General features: G+C 42.1%; 1 protein-coding gene across 3 annotated transcripts in view; it reads right to left on the bottom strand.

Annotated features, from left to right (window-relative positions):
• MINDY4 (MINDY lysine 48 deubiquitinase 4) overlaps positions 1 to 16918 on the bottom strand; it is a 118470-nt gene extending 101552 nt beyond the window's left edge. Inside the window, exons 1-5 of one of the 3 annotated variants that reach the window (XM_025183364.3) lie at positions 16695 to 16918; positions 14059 to 14178; positions 12281 to 12501; positions 4221 to 4476; positions 2412 to 2872 (exon numbers count right to left, since the gene is read on the bottom strand). In XM_025183364.3, coding sequence (XP_025039149.3) covers positions 2412 to 2872; positions 4221 to 4476; positions 12281 to 12501; positions 14059 to 14178; positions 16695 to 16772 — 1136 coding nt within the window. In that variant the 5' untranslated portion in view covers positions 16773 to 16918. The remainder of the gene's footprint in view (positions 1 to 2411; positions 2873 to 4220; positions 4477 to 12280; positions 12502 to 14058; positions 14179 to 16694) is intronic. The other 2 variants (XM_006120582.5, XM_006120581.5) reach the window with 2 other exon arrangements.
• Between the last annotated feature and the right edge of the window lie 1752 nt (positions 16919 to 18670).

The following is an 18670-nucleotide window of genomic DNA, read 5'->3' as shown; positions in this document are numbered from 1 at the left end:
GGCTCCTGGGTGGTGGTGCAGTGGGGCTAAGGCAGGCTCACCTGTGCCCTGGCCCTGAACCACTCTCTAAAGCAGCCAGCAAACTCCATCCCTAGTCTTGTTGTGCCTCCTCTCTGCTCTGTGGAGAAAGGATAAAGAATGGGGAACCCTGACATCAGCACCCCTCTTTTCCCTCCCCTGCCCTGCACAGAAAGCAGGAGACTCTCAGGGGGAGGGGCAGCTCCAAGGCAAAGGGCAGGAGCTGTGCAGCAGTGCGGGTAAGGGGCAGCTGAAGTGCTGGCACTTCATAACCTCTTGGCCAAACCCATCAGGATCAGCTGTCAGAGGCTCCAAGATCTACCAGTAGATCCTGATCTACTGGTTGGTGACCACTGCACTAGGAGATGTACCCAGCATTGCAGATGTACACTAGCAGATGTACCAGATTCTGTGCTACCCAGCCAGCAGCTCCTCCCTGGGGGCTGGGACTACATTGACGTGCTGGTGGTTCCCCCCAGAAGGGTGGCCTGTGGCAATGGGGGCTGCACTGCCTGGCCCTGGCTGGCGGCTGCTTTCCAGGGGGGCCATTGGTTGGTGGGACTGCTGGGAAATGTAGTCTCCCCCCCTCCCCCCCCCGCAGATCTGGTACTGAGGCCAAGGGCCAAGGGAAGGGGTTTGGCCTGAAGCCTTGGGGTAGGGGGCAACTTGCCCGGGTTGGTGACCTGCAACATGCAGAATCCCAGTCCCAGCTGGCCCTTCTCTTACTGGTGTGGCTGCTCCTTGTGGTCATTTTGCAGTTTAACTGCCCCCCACACTCACTGCTCCCCTGTGGTCAATGCAGAACATAACTGTTCCGCCTATCAGACCCCTCCCTTTCTGTATTATGGAAAACAATTTGATTTCAGGCACATCCGATTGTCCTGGCACAACCAAACCCTTACTTTGCTTTAAGTTATGATAAGAGGAAGCTGCATACTGAATTTGGCAATCCTAGTTCTTATCATTTAGGAGGACTTCTTGAACAAATGGACTCACAGACAGACAGACAATGCACATTTCTAAAATATATAGTAGATTAGCAGCCTGAAGTGCTGATCAGCTCAGGGTCCCAAAGTGCTAGTGTAATGCTGGCAGACCACAGTCATCTGTGGGTGGAATAACACCTGGGACCTCTGGAGCTTAGAACATGAACCCCCACCATGTGAGCTAAAAGTCAGCTGACTTAGCTAAGGCTGCATATCAGACTAATTATTCCCTCTGTAAGTAGTCTCGGTGCCACTAAATGGGATACCACACCACATCCGGAAGGTGTGTGGATTACACTAGGAGATATACAAAGAAATAAAACACCTCAAATCCTGAACTGAGGAGTTTACAATCCATGTGAAGATAGTGACATATGAGAATAGAAGACGAGGGAAAGCCATCAAAATGATTTGGGGATCATGGGATTAAGGAAACACTCCCTTCCACTTAGATTGAGACTTGAAGATCACTTTCTATATTGCCTCATTTTCATGAGCACTCTGAGGCCATATTCTCAGACTTCACCAGAGGTGGCCCTAGACTAGCTGCCAGCAACTGGCGCCCTAGGCGAACCATGCAATTAGCACCCCCGCTCCAAACCCCTCAATGATATTGCGCCACCATTTGGCGCCCCACTTAGCTTGGCACCCTAGGCGACCGCCTAGTTTGCCTATATGGACAGGCCGCCCCTGGACTTCACAGATGCAACAGGACTTAGTTCATAAGAACACAAGAACAGCCTTACTGAGCCAAAGCAAAGGACTTACTAGCCCAGGAGAACAAAGCAATTATCAATCCATCCATCCCTTGTTGTCTTGTACAGCATCTGGCAAACAGAGGCTTAGGGATACTCAGAGAATGAGGTTGGATTCCTCACTGGGTAGACCTTCTTTTATGAGCTTATCTAACTATTTTTTTAACCCAGTTATACTTTTGGCCTTCACAGCATCCCACAGAATCATAGAATACTAGGACTGGAAGTGACGTCAGGAGGTCGAGTCCAGTCCCCTGCCCTCATGGCAGGACCCAGTACTGTCTAGACCATCCCCAACAGCAATGCATTCCATAGGTTCACTGTTTGCTGTGTTAGGAAGTACTTCTTTTTGTTTGTGTTAAATCTGCAGTCTATTAATTTCATTGGGTAAGGTAAACCATGGTTCTTGGGTCATGTGAAGGGATAAATAACACTGCCTTAATTACTTTCTTCACAGCATCTAGAGCTCATCGTGCTAGTTCTTAAAGCATACATGGTGTCTTTCTTGAGCACCTCTTCTTGTGACTCTGAGGTAAACAGAAATCATATCTAGGGTTCCTGCACCAATCAATGTTAATTTACTACAAGACTTCCTGAACCCTTCAGTGCTGAATTCTTACAGACATTCTTCAGAGATATTCAAAAATCTTACCTGTGGTCTGGTAACCGAATCTCATTGTTTTTGGGAGATCTTTCTCTCTTCTCTCTTCCAGTTCCTGAATGTCTGCGAAGAATGTTTAGTTTGAAGGTTTTTTCATTGGTCTCTGTATCAAAGCTTGCCATTAATTTCCTTTCTTCAACCTTGGTTCTTTCTCTTTCAGATAGCAGTTTGGCAACTGGGTCAGCTGCATCTTTGGGTACATGTTTTAGCTTCTCACTGACTGAACTTGTGTGTGGGGTTGATAAAATTTTTGATGGAAATTCCATATCTAGTTTCAGAGCACTGTCACTTTGTGATGAGAGGTAACTCCTGGACTCTGCAGAAATTCCTTTAATCTCTTGAAAATCACTTGCTGGCACACCTGAAGAATTTTCCTCATGATCTTCCCCTTTGAATTGTATTGTGCTGGTTATGTCAGAGGATCGTTTAAGAAGCCTTCTTTTTACCAAATCCTAGAATAAGTTGGCAATAAAAGAACGAACCAGATTAGATTTCCAGCCTTTCTAAAAAACACACAAGAAAGCAGAAGGTCCTAACTACCGAGGTGTGCCATTTAATCTGTTATTAGGCATGGGAGAAAACCTGTTTAGATAATAATAGTAAGAACTAACTTGCACATCCACCTGAAATTTTGAACAGTATTAAGCCAGAACTTTATGGTAAGCCAGTTGGGACAGGGACTACCTGGCCTATGACTAGGGTTCCCAGGTACTACAATATAAAAATATTTTTGTTCTCTTGTCGTGCATTTTCATGCATTTTCTTTTCATCCTGGGTCAGAAATTAAAAAGCTCATTAAATGTTGTTGTGATTTTATACAGCTCAGATGAAACCAGGAAGTACAGGAAAGTATCCAATCCTATTTCCAGACCAAAGTGGTATAGGAAAGTTCAGACACACAGGCACATTTTACCTGATCTCATAAAGTATTCAAATTGACCCTCTGAGATTTCTCCATTGTTAGGGATCATGGATCCAACTTCGAACTCTTTACTCAGGCAAAATTCCCAATGACATAAAAATAGAATAGGGAAAGAAACCAAAAACATGAATCTCAGTGTTGGTTTCAAGAATACTCACTGTAAGAGCACAGTACAAAACACAGGGGAATGTTAGCAGAAATTTAATTTCTTGATCTCAGAACTGGTGTTGATTTAGGTTGGAGTTTTTAAAGAAATTCACTGGGATTTAAATGCCTAACTTCCTTCAGTACTTTTGAAAATTCAACCCTTGAAGAGATTAATGAGAATGGGAATGGAAAAGAAACAATAACTATACACAGGGTAATCAAAAATCACATCATTGCATAGAAAAAAACAACAGATGGTCTGGTAGCACTTTAAAGACAAACGAAACATGTAGATGGTATCATGAGCTTTCGTGGGCAAAACCCACTTCTTCAGAAGACGGGAGTAAATCTGAAGAAGTGGGCTATGCCCACAAAAGCTCATGATACCATCTACACGTTTCGTTAGTCTATAAAGTGCTACCAGACCATTTGTTGTTTTTTTCTGTAAAAGACTAACTTGGCTACTCCCTGAAGCTCCTGATCATTGCATAGGTTAGTTATTACACAACTCTATGATGGCTGATTGTTCTGAATCATCTAAATTATTTTAATTACTAACTACAAATGCTTCCTTAAATTACTGCATTGATAAAAACTCTAACTATAATAATAATAATTTGATATACAAAATCAACCTCATGTTATATTCAAATGTCTTTACTAGAAAAGCTAATGTAGAAATCTATAACTTTAACCCTCTTTTTAATCTCTTTAGAAATACAGAAAAGCACCTCTTGTGAACTTGCAGTGGGTCCAGCCATCATTCCTCTGACAATGAGACCAGACTTGGACCTTTGCTTCTCTCTCACTGTGGTTTTCATCTCCTCAGGCATTTCTGTTGTTTTCAAATCATCTCTGTTTTTTAACTTTTTATCTCCTTCAGTGGATGGGCCACTATTGGGTACTACCACAGTCTTGGATTTCTCACTTTTATGTTGGTGTCTTTTTGATGAAATAACTTTATCTAGTGGCTCATCAATGTCATATCTATAGGGGAAGAAGCATATTTTTAAAAATGAAATTATACACAAATATTATCAATAAAAATTGAATACTAACATGGTTGAACTACTTGTGAATTAGGTAGGAAAGATATATTAATATGATGTCTATTTTTCTGGAATGAATTATAAATTAAATCGATCATTTTAATGTTAGGATTACTTAATGCACTACATATCATATCCTAATGGGGAAAGAAGGTATACAATTCTAAATAGCTTTTAAACCATTAGTTGTCATCATTGAGAATTTATTATTCTTATTTGGATTATTGTCACATCCAGGAACTAACACCTCATTGTGTAATGTGTTGTATTAACAGTGAAGAAAAAGGCAGTCCCTGCCACAAAGAGTTTACAATTTGAGTATAAAACAAGACAGATCCAACCAGAGGAGGAATACCAAGAAAAAGTGAAAATTGGTCAGCATGAAAGTAGACAGGAGTCTCAGCAAACAAGTATCTGATTATATTTCCATTTCTTTGCAGCTTGACAAGAGTCGCTCATATGGAATGACTAACGAATTTTGGATTAAAGTTAAGAATATCTTTACAATATTTTATTCTTATGATTTGCATTTCACATTGTGTTTCTGTGAGGTTTAGATTTTCATGTTTTGCCAGTGTCACATTGCCAAAAGTTCTGATTCCATATTTAACGATAGGATGTTTAAGAACACTGTATGGCTCCCATCCTGCAATGGCTTATGCAGGTGCTTATCTTTATGTATGAGTAGTCACATTGAAGTCAAGTAGAAATTAGATGAACAATCAAATAGACACAAGGTATCCAATGAGAAAGGGGGGTCAGCTCCCCTGGGGCCCGGTAATTTTAAAGGGCCTGAGGCTCTGGGCTACCACTGGCGCTACTGCAGCAATAGCTGTGGACAGAACTCCAGGCCTTTTAAATTGCTGCTGGAGACATGAGCTATCCCCCGGCCTCACCACTTCTGCCCAACATGCTGCAACCTTTTAGGGGCCCTGGAGCCAAACACCCATTCCCTTGGCCAGGGCCCAGCAAAGTCTGTTGTCAAGTCTGAATGGGCAGGTTCTCAGCTGGTGTAAATTGGCACAGCTCCACTGTAGTCAGTACAGCTAGACTGATTTATACCAGCTGAAAATATACCCACAAGTTATGTTTCCATTGCACATCCACCCAATTGGCTTTGAGCCCCAGATGCATCCACGTTCAGCATCAGCAACCTGGAGCGAGCAAGAACCATGAGCCCTAAATCATGCCCCCAAATTTTCATTGTTATTTTTAACTAGTACATTGCTTGTGTACTTTTGTCTTTGCTGTCTGGTTTCTGAGGCTTACGAGCACACGGGGGCCGTGTCATTCACACCCACAGCTGCTAGAGAGTCTCTGAGCATCTCGGGCAACCTCACGACTCCTAGAGTTGGGGCTTTACAAAAAGCATCTGACACAGTCAGAGCAGGCAGTGTGCTCAGCCATTCTCTCCTGTTTGGGTTCCCATGCCCATGCTCATGCCCCTGGTTTGTGTTGGGCTCCTGCTAGGGTTGCCAGGTGTCCAGTTTTGAACTGAACAGTCCAGTACTTGAGCTTTCTGTTCGGGAAACAAACTGAGAAAATATAAATTAGAAAATATAAATGTCTGGTATTTTCTAAATAAGATGTAATGTAGATTGTGATGTCATGTCAAGTGTGTCCGGTATTTTTTGTTGAAACCATCTGGCAACCCTAGCTCCTGCCCCGCGCACCCCCCCGCCCCCCACCCCCCATACTCAGCCCTTGCTCATGCTGCCTTGGGAACACTGAGAGCCGGGACTGGTGCTTGTAAACACACTTTATGCGGTTATGGGAAACTTGGCCACATCCCTGCTGAGTGGCTGTCCAGATAACTGCAATCATAGAATCATAGAATCATAGAATAATAGAATAATAGGACTGGAAGGGACCTCGAGAGGTCATCGAGTCCAGCCCCCCGCCCTCAAGGCAGGATCAAGCTCCGTCTACACCATCCCTGACAGATGTCTATCTAACCTGTTCTTAAATATCTCCAGAGAGGGAGATTCCACCACCTCCCTTGGCAATTTATTCCAATATTTGACCACCCTGACAGTTAGGAATTTTTTCCTAATGTCCAATCTAAACCTCCCCTGCTGCACTTTAAGCCCATTACTCCTTGTCCTGTCCTCAGAAACCAAGAGGAACAAATTTTCTCCTTCCTCCTTGTGACACCCTTTTAGATATTTGAAAGCCGCTATCATGTCCCCCCTTAATCTTCTTTTTTCCAAACTAAACAAGCCCAGTTCATGAAGCCTGGCTTCATAGGTCATGTTCTCTAAACCTTTAATCATTCTTGTCGCTCTTCTCTGTACCCTTTCCAATTTCTCCACATCTTTCTTGAAATGTGGCGCCCAGAACTGGACACAGTACTCCAGCTGAGGCCTAACTAGTGCAGAGTAGAGCGGCAGAATGACTTCACGAGTTTTGCTTACAACACACCTGTTGATACAACCTAGAATCATATTTGCTTTTTTTGCAACAGCATCACACTGTTGACATATTCAACTTGTGGTCCACTATGACCCCTAGATCCCTTTCCGCCATGCTCCTTCCTAGACAGTCGCTTCCCATCTTGTATGTATGGAACGGATTGTTCCTTCCTAAGTGGAGCACTTTGCATTTCTCTTTATTAAACCTCATCCTGTTTACCTCCGACCATTTCTCTAACTTGCTAAGGTCATTCTGAATTATGTCCCTATCCTCCAAAGAAGTCGCAACCCCACCCAGTTTGGTATCATCTGCAAACTTAATAAGCGTACTCTCTATCCCAATATCTACATCATTGATGAAGATATTGAACAGTATGGGTCCCAAAACAGACCCTTGAGGAACTCCACTTGTTATCCCTTTCCAGCAGGATTTAGAACCGTTAACAACCACTCTCTGACTACGGTTATCCAGCCAATTATGCACCCACCTTATCGTGGCCCTATCTAAGTTATATTTGCCTAGTTTATCAATAAGAATATCATGCGAGACCGTATCAAATGCCTTACTAAAGTCTAGGTATATGACATCCACCGCTTCTCCCTTATCCACAAGGCTCGTTATCTTATCAAAGAAAGCTATCAGATTAGTTTGGCATGACTTGTTCTTCACAAACCCATGCTGGCTATTCCCTATCACTTTATTACCTTCCAAGTGTTTGCATATGATTTCCTTAATTACCTGCTCCATTATCTTCCCTGGGACAGACGTTAAACTGACCGGTCTATAGTTTCCTGGGTTGTTCTTATTCCCCTTTTTATAGATGGGCACAATATTTGCCCTTTTCCAGTCTTCTGGAATCTCCCCTGTCTGCCATGATTTTTCAAAGATCATAGCTAAAGGCTCAGATACCTCCTCTATCAGCTCCTTGAGTATCCTGGGATGCATTTCATCAGGACCTGGTGACTTGCTGACATCTAACTTTCCTAAGTGATTTTTAACTTGTTCTTTGTGTATCCTATCTTCTAAACTTACCCTCTCTCTGCTTGTATTCACTACGTTAGGCACACCTCCAGACTTCTCGGTGAAGACCGAAACAAAGAAGTCATTGAGCATCTCCGCCATTTCCAAGTTTCCTGTTACTGCTTCTCCCTCCTCACTAAGCAGTGGGCCTACCCTGTCCTTGGTCTTCCTCTTGCTTTTAATGTATTTATAAAAGGTCTTCTTGTTTCCCTTTATGCCTGTAGCTAATTTGATCTCATTTTGTGCCTTTGCCTTTCTAATCTTGCCCCTGCATTCCCGTGTTGCTTGCCTATATTCATCCTTTGTTATTTGTCCTAGTTTCCATTTTTTATGAGACTCCTTTTTTATTTTGAGATTGTGCAAGATCTCCTTGTTAAGCCAAGCTGGTCTTTTGCCATATTTTCTATCTTTCCTACACAGCGGAATTGTTTGCTTTTGGGCCCTTAACAACGTCCCTTTGAAATACTTTGAAATCATGCCGGACCACTGTGTGCCAGACTAGAGAGCTTCAACCTTTACACAAAAATAGGTCACAGAGGATTTGTATCAATTTCCATACTGCAATAAATAGAAAGGGGTTCCAAATACTTCAGGCTGCTATGTTAGCCACAGGGGGGTGAGACCAGGCATGTCACTGGGGTCACCCCTCCCCACGCTGCACCCTCAGCCCCCACCACTGGGGGAGGGAAGAACACGTGTGTGTCCCTTTAAAAACAGCCGGCCGCTCCTCCCCCCCTCCGCTAGGGGAACACACACTGCGCATGTCCGGAGAGCAGTCAGCCTTTGGAGGGTGGGGATCATAGAGTCCGGGCGCGGCGCAGGACAGAGAGTAACTCTTCGAGAGCCACTTCCGGCCGCTCCGGACCGCCCTGAGTCGGGAGCGGAGAGCGCTCTGACCCGTCAATCATTCCTTCCTCCTGCGCGGGGCGGGGCGCGAAAGAGCGGGCGAACGCTGCGCGACGGAAGCGGGCGGAGCGCGTTCGGTCGCTCGCGTGGCGCGTGCTGGGGCTGGGCGCTCTGGCGCGTGGCGTTCTGTGCTGCCTGCGGGCCAAGGGTGTCCCTCGCGGGGCTGAAAGCAGGAGTGGGTGTAGGAGGGGCCGCGGCACAGGGAGCCCCCAGGGCTTGGAGGGGGGGGTTACACACTTAACCCCCCCCCACACACACTTGTTCAGCCTGCCTGCTTATGAACCTAGCAAAAAGAGCCACCATTAAATGGCTGGCAGCTGCAGGAGCCTAGAAAGCCACTGGAGCCAGGGGGCGAGCAGGATTGCAATGGGCAGAGTCTCAGGCACCCTCCATTGAGCCAGCCCATAGAAGAGCTTATGCTAAAAGTGTTCAGTGGAGGCTCAGGGTCTAGTAGATGCTAAGGTAGCTTTCCAACAAAGGGGCATTCACACAGGTTGCGCTTGTCTAGTCTGGCACCTTCACGACCTGATTGGTGCCACGCTAGAGAATTTACCGACCTCCCACGGTCTGGGAGTGCTTAGCAGCATTGCCAACATTTCCACTGCTTTACTGGGCTCTTAGAAGACATTTAGGGGTAAATCGGAGCTAAATAACTGCAGAACAGTGAGACCCAGGATTGGTGCTTGAAAACCCACTGTATGGAGCTATGGGAAACTTGGCCACATCCATCCTGAGTAGTCCCATGGGAATCAAGACTGAGGGGGGAAAATAACTGAGGAGAGTTGGCTGTTTTTCAAAAGGAACATTAAGGGCCCAAAACCAAGCTATTCCACTGTGTAGGCAAGATAGAAAATATGGCAAAAGACCACCTTGGCTTAACCACGAGATCTTGCATGATCTAAAAATAAAAAAAGGAGTCATGTAAAAAATGGAATTTAAGACAAATTACACAGGATGACTATAGGCAAACAACACAGCAATGCAGGAGCAAGATTAGAAAGGCAAAGGCAACAAAAATGAGCTCAAACTAGCTACAGGAATAAAGAGAAAAGACAACTTTTTATAAATATATTAGAAGCAAGAGGAAAACCAAGGACAGGGTAGGCCCACTGTTCAGTGTGGAGGGAGAAATAGTAACAGGAAACTTGGAAATGGCAGAGATGCTTAATGACTTCTTTGTTTCGGTCTTCACCGAGAAGTCTGATGAAGGAATGCCTAAAAGTGAATGCTAGTGGAAAGGGGGTAGGTTTAGAAGATGAGATAAAGAACAAGTTAAAAATCTCTTAGAAAAGTTAGATGCCTGCAAGTCACCAGGGCCTGATGAAAAGCATCCTAGAATACTCAAGGAGCTGATAGAGCCTCCAGCTATTATCTTTGGAAAATCATGGGAGACAGGAGAGATTCCAGAAGACTGGAAAAGGGCAAATATAGTGCCCATCTATAAAAAGGGAAATAAGAACAACCCAGGAAACTATAGACCAGTTAGTTTAACTTCTGTGCCAGGGAAGATAATGGAGCAAGTAATTAAGGAAATCATCTACAAACACTTGGAAGGTGGTAAGGTGATAGGGAACAGCCAGCATGGATTTGTAAAGAACAAATCATGTCAAACCAATCTCATAGCTTTCCTTTGATAGGATAACTAGTCTTGTGGATAAGAGAGAAGCGGTGGATGTGGTATACCTAGCCTTTAGTAAGGTATTTGATATGGTCTCGCATGATATTCTTATCAATACTCTAGGCAAATACAACTTAGATGGGGCTACTATAAGGTGGGTGCATAACTCAGAGAGTAATTAATGGTTCTCAATCCTGCTGGAAAGTTATAACAAGTAGGGTTCTGCAGGGGTCTATTTTGGGACCGGCTCTGTTCAATATCTTCATCAACGATTTAGATATTGGCATAGAAAGTACACTTATTAAGTTTGCAGATGATGCCAAGCTGGGAGGGGTTGTGACTGCTTTGGAGGATACAGTCATAATTCAAAATGACCTGGACAAATTGGAGAAATGGTTTGAGGCAAACAGGATGAAGTTTAATAAAGACAAATGAAAAGTGCTCCACTTAGGAAAGAACAATCAGTTTCACACATACAGACTGGGAAGCGACTGTCTAGGAAGGAGTACAGCCGAAAGGGATCCAGGGGTTCTGGTGGACCACAAGCTAAATATGAGTCAACAGTGTGATGCTGTTGCAAAAAAAGCAAACATGATTCTGGGATGCATTAACAGGTGTGTTGTGAGCAAGACATGAAAAGTCATTCTTCCACTCTACTCTGCGCTGGTTAGCCCTAAATTGGAGTACTGCATTTCAGGAAAGATGTGGAGAAATTGGAGGGGGTCCAGGGAAGAGCAACAAAGAATGATTAAAGGTCTAGAGAACATGACCTATGAAAGAAGGCTGAAAGAATTGGGTTTGTTTAGTTTAGAAAAGAGAAGATTAAGGGGAGACACGATAGCAGTTTTCAGGTATCTAAAAGGGTGTCATAAGCAAGAGGGAGAAAACTTGTTCATCTTGGCCTCTGAGGATAGAACAAAAAGCAATGGGCTTAAACTGCAGCAAGCCAGGTTTAGGTTGGACCTCTCGCGGTCCCTTCCAGTCCTAGTATTCTGTTATTCTATAACTACAATCATTCCAGACCAGTGTGTGCCAGACTAGAGAGTTTCAACCTTTACAGAAAAATAGGTCACAGAAGATTTGTATAAATTTCCACTCTGCAAAACATGAGTAGAAAGGGGTTCCAAATACTTCAGACTGCTCTGTTGTTAGGGGGTGAAAAATACTCTTTTGTTTTTGATTCCATGTATTATTTTTCTATTACATACATATGAAAATTTGTTCTCTAGATAATTATCTCTTCTTAAAGGCATGCATTCATATCTGAACTTCTTTGAACTTTCTTACGCATCTGGTCTAATAGCTCAGCAATATTCCCTCTGTTTTTTTCCATTAATATGAGGAATAAATGTTATGTGCACAAGGCATGTGTGGATGTATATCACTAATAGAAACTCATGCTGCTGGCTGTGGGTGCTGTGGGGACACTGCTAATCAGCTGGGTGGGTGGGTGGCGGGGATTTGAATCTCTCTTGGATAACCATCCAAGCTCTCAATTTACAGAGAACACTATAGCTCAGGCTAGTTTGTACAGAAGAATGAAGATGTAGGCTAGAAATGAGATTGTCAAACATAAAGTATGAGAGTGGAGGTTTCTTGAGGAGCACACAATTAAAAGGATGGTCACAGTAAAGAATATTGATCATATAGTAGCCTTTCAATAGCATGGCAAGCTAAACTATGAAAAGATAAAATAATGTAAGAACTAAAACCTCTTCATACAAGTAATTTTGAATGTAAGGATTAGAGTGCATATATATTTAGGTAAAGTTAAATGAGACTGTACCTGTAAGCCTCAATTTTACTTGTATGAGATGCTGCTGTTCTGCCATGCATGTCTTCATCTGAGTAGTCATTATTTAGTGATGTTTCTACACACCTAGACTGTGAGCTCTTAGCTTGTGGAGTTGAATATGCAGAACTTGTGATGCATCTGGTAGTCCCAAAATGTTCAAGAAAGTAGTTGGTGATAACTTCAAGAATTGTTTTCAGTGGATTCTCCTTTGCCTGGAAAAGAGAGGAGGAAGTGCCTTAGTTTACAACTACTGAAAGTCTTCAACCTACTTCAATTAAAACAGAACAAAAAAAATTGTAGTTCTACAGTGTACTGATTTAAATCTGCTCATGGTCTTTTAGGATGCACTGAAGGGTTTTGTAGATATAAAATCATGTTATTTCATAAAAAGTATGACTCGGGAATATTGAGTAGCCAGACATCACCTTAAAGATTCTTAAAGACTCAGAAGCTTTAAACAGAATAGGTGGACAGTGAAACAAAATATTCTTTTTTCAGTCCTTTTTTCTTGGCTTCATATTTCGAAATATTTCTTACTATAATATCCATATATACTTGAAAATGACCATGATGTATTTTGTAACTATAAAATATGTGCAATAAAAACTCAACTTTTGATTCTGTTGTTTTTCTCAAAAAAAGTCTGAATTTTGCAGCTAGTATTAGCTATACAGTTAGATATAAGTAAATGCAATCATGCATATTAAACTACATTTCTCAAGTGGTGATTTAAAAAAAATACTGGATGTCAGCCACTTCTGTGTAAATGTAACAAGGAAACAGTACTGAAAGAAACTTTTATTCTTTGAAACCAGTGAAAAACTATATTGTGTCACCATACAAAGATGTGCATTAAAAGCAAAACCAGACCTCAAGCAACTATGCTAATACGAAGATAATTGCTGCTCATTTTACATAGTATATGTATTATTACCAATATAAACCAATGTGCTTGTGTACCATTTACTGCTTCCAGCAATACCTGTAGTTTAGTAAGTCTGGAAGCAAAATACACAAAAGCAAAATATTTTGGGAGAAGTGAAGTAGCTGAACATGATAGATATATAACATTTAGGATAATCTTGGGCACATAAAATTACTTGAACTGAAATATAGTTAGGGCAGCCATGCTAATGCACCTACTCTTACAAAAAAAAGGCTTGTTTTGAAAGCATAATCTGATAACAGTGACTCTAACACCAGATAATGTTGCATTATTGTCCACTTCTGACTCAAGATTATGCTCGCTTTCCATTCTATCTGTGCTTAGTTTCTGGTCTACAAATAACTCCTTTTGGAAAATGGATATAATAAATAATAAAGTGCCTGAAAATTAATCACCAGATGTCATAATATGTGACTTTTGCAGAAGGTAGAAAGTGAATTAGCTTTGATGAAAATTAACTGCACTCCATTCTTCAAATAACATTTATATACACAGAAGTTGTAATAAGACATGGTTCCATCCAGCCCTTAACCTTATGCAAGCAACTTGCACAACATCTTGTTACTTCAGACCCTCCTTAAAGTAAAAAATGTAGATCAGATCTATTCTTTATAGCCATTAATAGGAAATGATACATGTAGTAAAACCAACTATTCGCTCTTTGTATTTTAAAGTAACAACTTAATGATGATTCTTGTCTGATCTGTTTTTTGGGGAGGTTTGTTTGTTTGTTTTTTAAAGATTGCTTTTAACATGTAATAACATACAATTCTTCGTGTGATGCTGACTTCTGGTCAGAGTACAAAACTGAAAATTTCCTTACCTTGTTTTGTTTGTACAAAGATTGTAGATGCAAAACATTTCTCAGTTCATTTCTATTGTTGATGCTAAATTCAGAACGTGGAAATTCTCTGTCCATGATGGCACTTGTCTTTTTTAAACCCTCGAGGAAAGAAATTTCAATTTTAGACATAGTGCAGGAATCCTAATAACACTTTTAAGTTTACATTTTTATTTAATGGTCATACCTAATTGGAAGCTTGTTATAAATACTAGAGCACATATTGCTAGAGTGCTCAAGCTTCCTATTATTGTCTTTGATAATTTAATTACTGTTGTATTATCTAAACTTCTTTTATAATTAGCTAAGGGAAGCCTGCAAATACAATGGTTACATTATCCAAAGTGATGCTTAAAGCATGACTACGGTGCTACTATGTTAACTTTACCTCAGGGAAAAAATCTATATGCTCACACTATTTAAAAAACGAATAAAGCTTAAAATATGAAATATGTAGACCAGTGGCTTGACTTTTTCCATAGATACTGAATTCAGAATTTCATTGCTATCTGATGGAACAACTGATAGCCCCAGTGGAAGCTGGGTCTGTTGTGAATATGAATGCCTGTTGTGAGTATGAATATGAATACTGTAATTAGGTACTAGTTGAAAATCAAGAGGATGTTAGGAGTTCATACTCTGTGTCTGAAACTGAAGCTCATGTTTTTATAGTCTAAACATTTCCACTGATCAGGTCTCAGCTGTAGCAAACAAGCTGTATTGTATGTTCAAAGGTCAATCAGGTATGCACGTAATGACTAGAAGTCCTCTTTTTCCTCCTGTGTTGCACAAGCTGTTGTGTATTTTGAAAGGATTTGGTCATTACAGTAAATCATGTTAACTTGAATCTGCTTTGTATGGTATTATCTTTTGTTAAACACAAAATGTTTCACTTGATCTGAAGGAACCTTAACCGTGTATTTCAAAACATGGGTTTTCAAAACTACTTTAAAGCAGGCTAAAAAACAATTCAGAATGTCAAACTGTACACTTCTAAAGTACTTTTACGGGTTTTTTCCTGTTAAGAGAATCAAAGCACCACTTTTACTCATATGAAGTCACTTTCTAAACTAGTTACTTAGTGAGCTTATAAATCAGGTTAAGTTGAAAGGTTACTCAAAGATTAACAGCAGTCCCCGGGAAAGATTCAAATATTAGATCTGCACCCAAATTTATGAAGACTCTGCACAAAGTTACACTAAAATGTTAGGTTTGGAGAATCCCAATTTTAGTATAAACAATAGGTTGAAGGTAAAATCCAGCAAAACAAAGTACGTTGTCCTCACCAAACATGTGATTCCTACTTGATTGTTACACTCAGACTGCTTCAAGGGACTAAGACATGTGGTAAAACTGCTAATGAATGATTCTGTGCTGCTGACATGCTTCTGAGCTATGAAGTAGCTTATGGAAAATCACATGAACACAAAAAAAGCACTATGGCAGAAATGAAATAAAAGCAGATTCTCAACTGCAATGCATCCCTAAATGGCAGAATAAATTCAGGGAAATAAATTTGGCACAGGTGTTGGGTTTTGGATGTTAAGGACCTTGAAGCAAGTCCTGTGTTTGTCTATGCTGCCACTCTTCCCCTGCTCAGTTTAAACTGATCATTTTAATAGTGGTTTACTATGTGTTCTGTACACATCAAATCTAAAAAGCAATGTAATATTTTTATCTAAACATCTTAGTATATTGTCATCCTAGCAGATATCTTCTGCATAGCATAAGGCAAATAGAGAACTTGTTTTAAACTAATTCCCATGGACGGGAATACTGTTTGGGTTCCTAAATCCTAAATATCTCAATCCATACAGTAGAATTATAGCTCTAATATGCATGAGTGTACATGGACAATATTATGACATGAATACTCTAGAAAGATATGAAGGTGGGGCTTTCTATAATCCCTACCAACTAGGCCTTAACTGTGATTCTGAAATGGGCCTTTTTTATTACTATTCCTAGGTTTGGTCTTAACACCAAGAACATTATTTAGATGGCAGCTTTATGCCTTACATGAAGTAGATTTTTAAAATGGAGCTTCCAGAAAAAAAAATTTTTTTCAATAAACCTGTATCAACATTTCAGATTTTCCTTTCTGAAACTGTCCAGGGAGATCTGAATGAATGTTTGAAAACTACATATATTTAGAATAGGATTTTTTTAAAAGCTATGAGATTAGTCTGCTAGGCATGATTGTGCTCTTTCTCTGTTTTCTCCTGTTCTTCACATCCATTCTTATTGCTTGATACCTAGTAGGTTTGGAAAGTGTACACCATACACTTAATATTTTGACAATATCAAAATGGACACTTTCCAGTAACCCACAGAAATATTCTATAACAAAACAGATTTTTTTATGCACACTCATGTTTCTTAAGTTAGATAAAAACCAACTTACATATTCGGAAGTGTTACTGTTACAGACATGCCTTATGGGAAATGTAGTCTACTGTTTGTATTCTAATAGCGTGTTACAGTTTAGATATAAGTACCCGAAAACTAGGAAAAGTCTCTCTTCTCCCCAAACATCCCTTAAACTCTTTCAGCTATTCATATAATGCTTTGCTAGGGTTATTCACATGCATTGACTGGAGCAAAATGAGATAAATTACCTTTCTGCTGAGAAATTCTCTAACCAAAGATGCAGCCACCTCTTCTACAAAAGAGTTATCCATTTTATTCCAAGACATACAGGGGTATTCCTTACTTGATCAACATTAGCTATTAAAATTTGCTGACTTCCTAGCTCTTCCGTAGCCGCCATCCAGCCTTTAACCACTGCATTCCTGAGGCAGTCAGCTCAAATTGCAGCCTGCAGTACCCTGGTCTGTTGCGTTGTCATGGATGTGTTGCCATGGAGACGATGTGTCATCAGAGCAGGCCAGAGAACTCCTCCCCTCTGCAAAAGCAGATTTTTTCGTGCAGCTGAAAAGAACTCTTATGTTAACGCTCAGCATGCACCAGTGTGCATAATATTTCTATTTCTATTAAAGTTCAATATATTGTAAACATCAGGTTCCAAGTAAGCTGTTTTTCACTGTATATCATAATACTCAAATCTCTGTTTACCCAACATTTTCTAAATAATTTACTAATGTATTCAATGAGAATTTGCCTATTCACTTACCTTTTCCAGGTCCACATTTAAAAGTCAACATTGGCATTAGAGCGTGGAGGTAAGGTTTTTACTTATGAATAGAAGAAACGTTTAAAGTTCTTGGAGGCATCCTAAAGGAAAAGTTTAATACCAAGGCCAGAAGGGAGGATTGTGATCATGTTGTCTGACCTTTTGTATAAAACAGAACATGGGACTTCACCAAGAGTATATATTTTAGAAAAAAATTCAATCTTGATTTAAAAATTGTCAGTGATGAGTAATCCCGCTGATTGCATTTTTGGAGAGGGTTCAGGAGGGTGTCTTGTGTCCAGTTCTGGACACCACATGTCAGGAAAGATGTGGACAAATTAGAGATGGTCCACAGCACAGAAGAGGAACAAAAATGATTAAAGGTCTAGAAAGCATGACCCATGAGGAAAGACTGAAAGGGGAACCCCTGCCTCCTGAACGGCTAGTGAGTCTGGGCTGGAGACTCCTAGTCAGCAGGGGCCACAACTCTAGGGTGACACCCCAGCACAACACCAGCAGCTCCCAACAGGAGGAGGAGGAAGACACCATCACCAGTAGAAGCACAGCGACCCAGACCCAGATGCCCAAAACCAGGAGGCCTCCCAGGCAACTTCGGACACCGGGGAAGGAACATCAGGATGTGATTGCTGTGAGGGTCCGCCTCAACGCAGGGCAGGCGGGAGCAAAAGGGAGGGTGCAGTGCTGTGACATGTCAGGTTGATCAAAGCTGGGGGGGAAAGGGGACACACCCAGGGAGGGCCATCCTACCCCTGCACCCTCAGGGCTGCTAGGCACCACCTGCTCCTGCAGGCAGTGATGCCAGGTGCAGGCATGGGTCGGGGATGCCGGGATTGCCTCACAGCTGCAGGGCTCTCAGTACTCTGCGGGAACCCCAACCGGGGCCTGACACTTGTCTGTGCTGCTCGGCCATGGGCTGTGTTTGGGGGGCAGGATGGTGGCCTGCACACCTTCTGGGCTCCAGGGTGGTTGTGGCTGTGGGCCGGGCCACACCATGCCTTACTGAGACACACATGAGCAGCCTCTGAACCTAGGACAAGCACTGCCTGCTGACAAGAGGAGGCATGCCCTCTCAGGGAAAGGGTGAGCATGCATGACTGACAGCTTTTCCCTCTTCTCCTCCACAGCCGGACCAGCTGACCAGGAGGGGGGCGCCATACCTGCCCCACCACCCAGATGGCCGCAGGGAACCTGTTGGCACTGGCACACCTACTTAGACCTGGTGCGCCAGCATGTTGGAATTCTGCAAAGGATGCAGGACTCAATGGAGAGGAGGCTGGAGGCAGAGGCCGAGTGGCGCCGGCACTTGCTGGATGAATTCGCCCAGCAGTGCAGGGACAGCTGCGCTGCAATCCAGGAGGCCATGGCCTTCCCCGGTCCTGTGCCCCCTCCTCAGCCTGCCCCCCCTCAGCCTCTGCCATCCCACAACCAGGTCCAGCCCCA

The sequence above is a fragment of the Pelodiscus sinensis genome, chromosome 2 (assembly GCF_052426305.1).
Source record: "Pelodiscus sinensis isolate ZL-2025 chromosome 2, ASM5242630v1, whole genome shotgun sequence".
In the NCBI taxonomy this organism is placed as follows: Eukaryota; Metazoa; Chordata; order Testudines; family Trionychidae; genus Pelodiscus; species Pelodiscus sinensis.
Note: the sequence above shows the minus strand (reverse complement) of the source record. Positions and strands in the feature narration are given on the sequence as shown.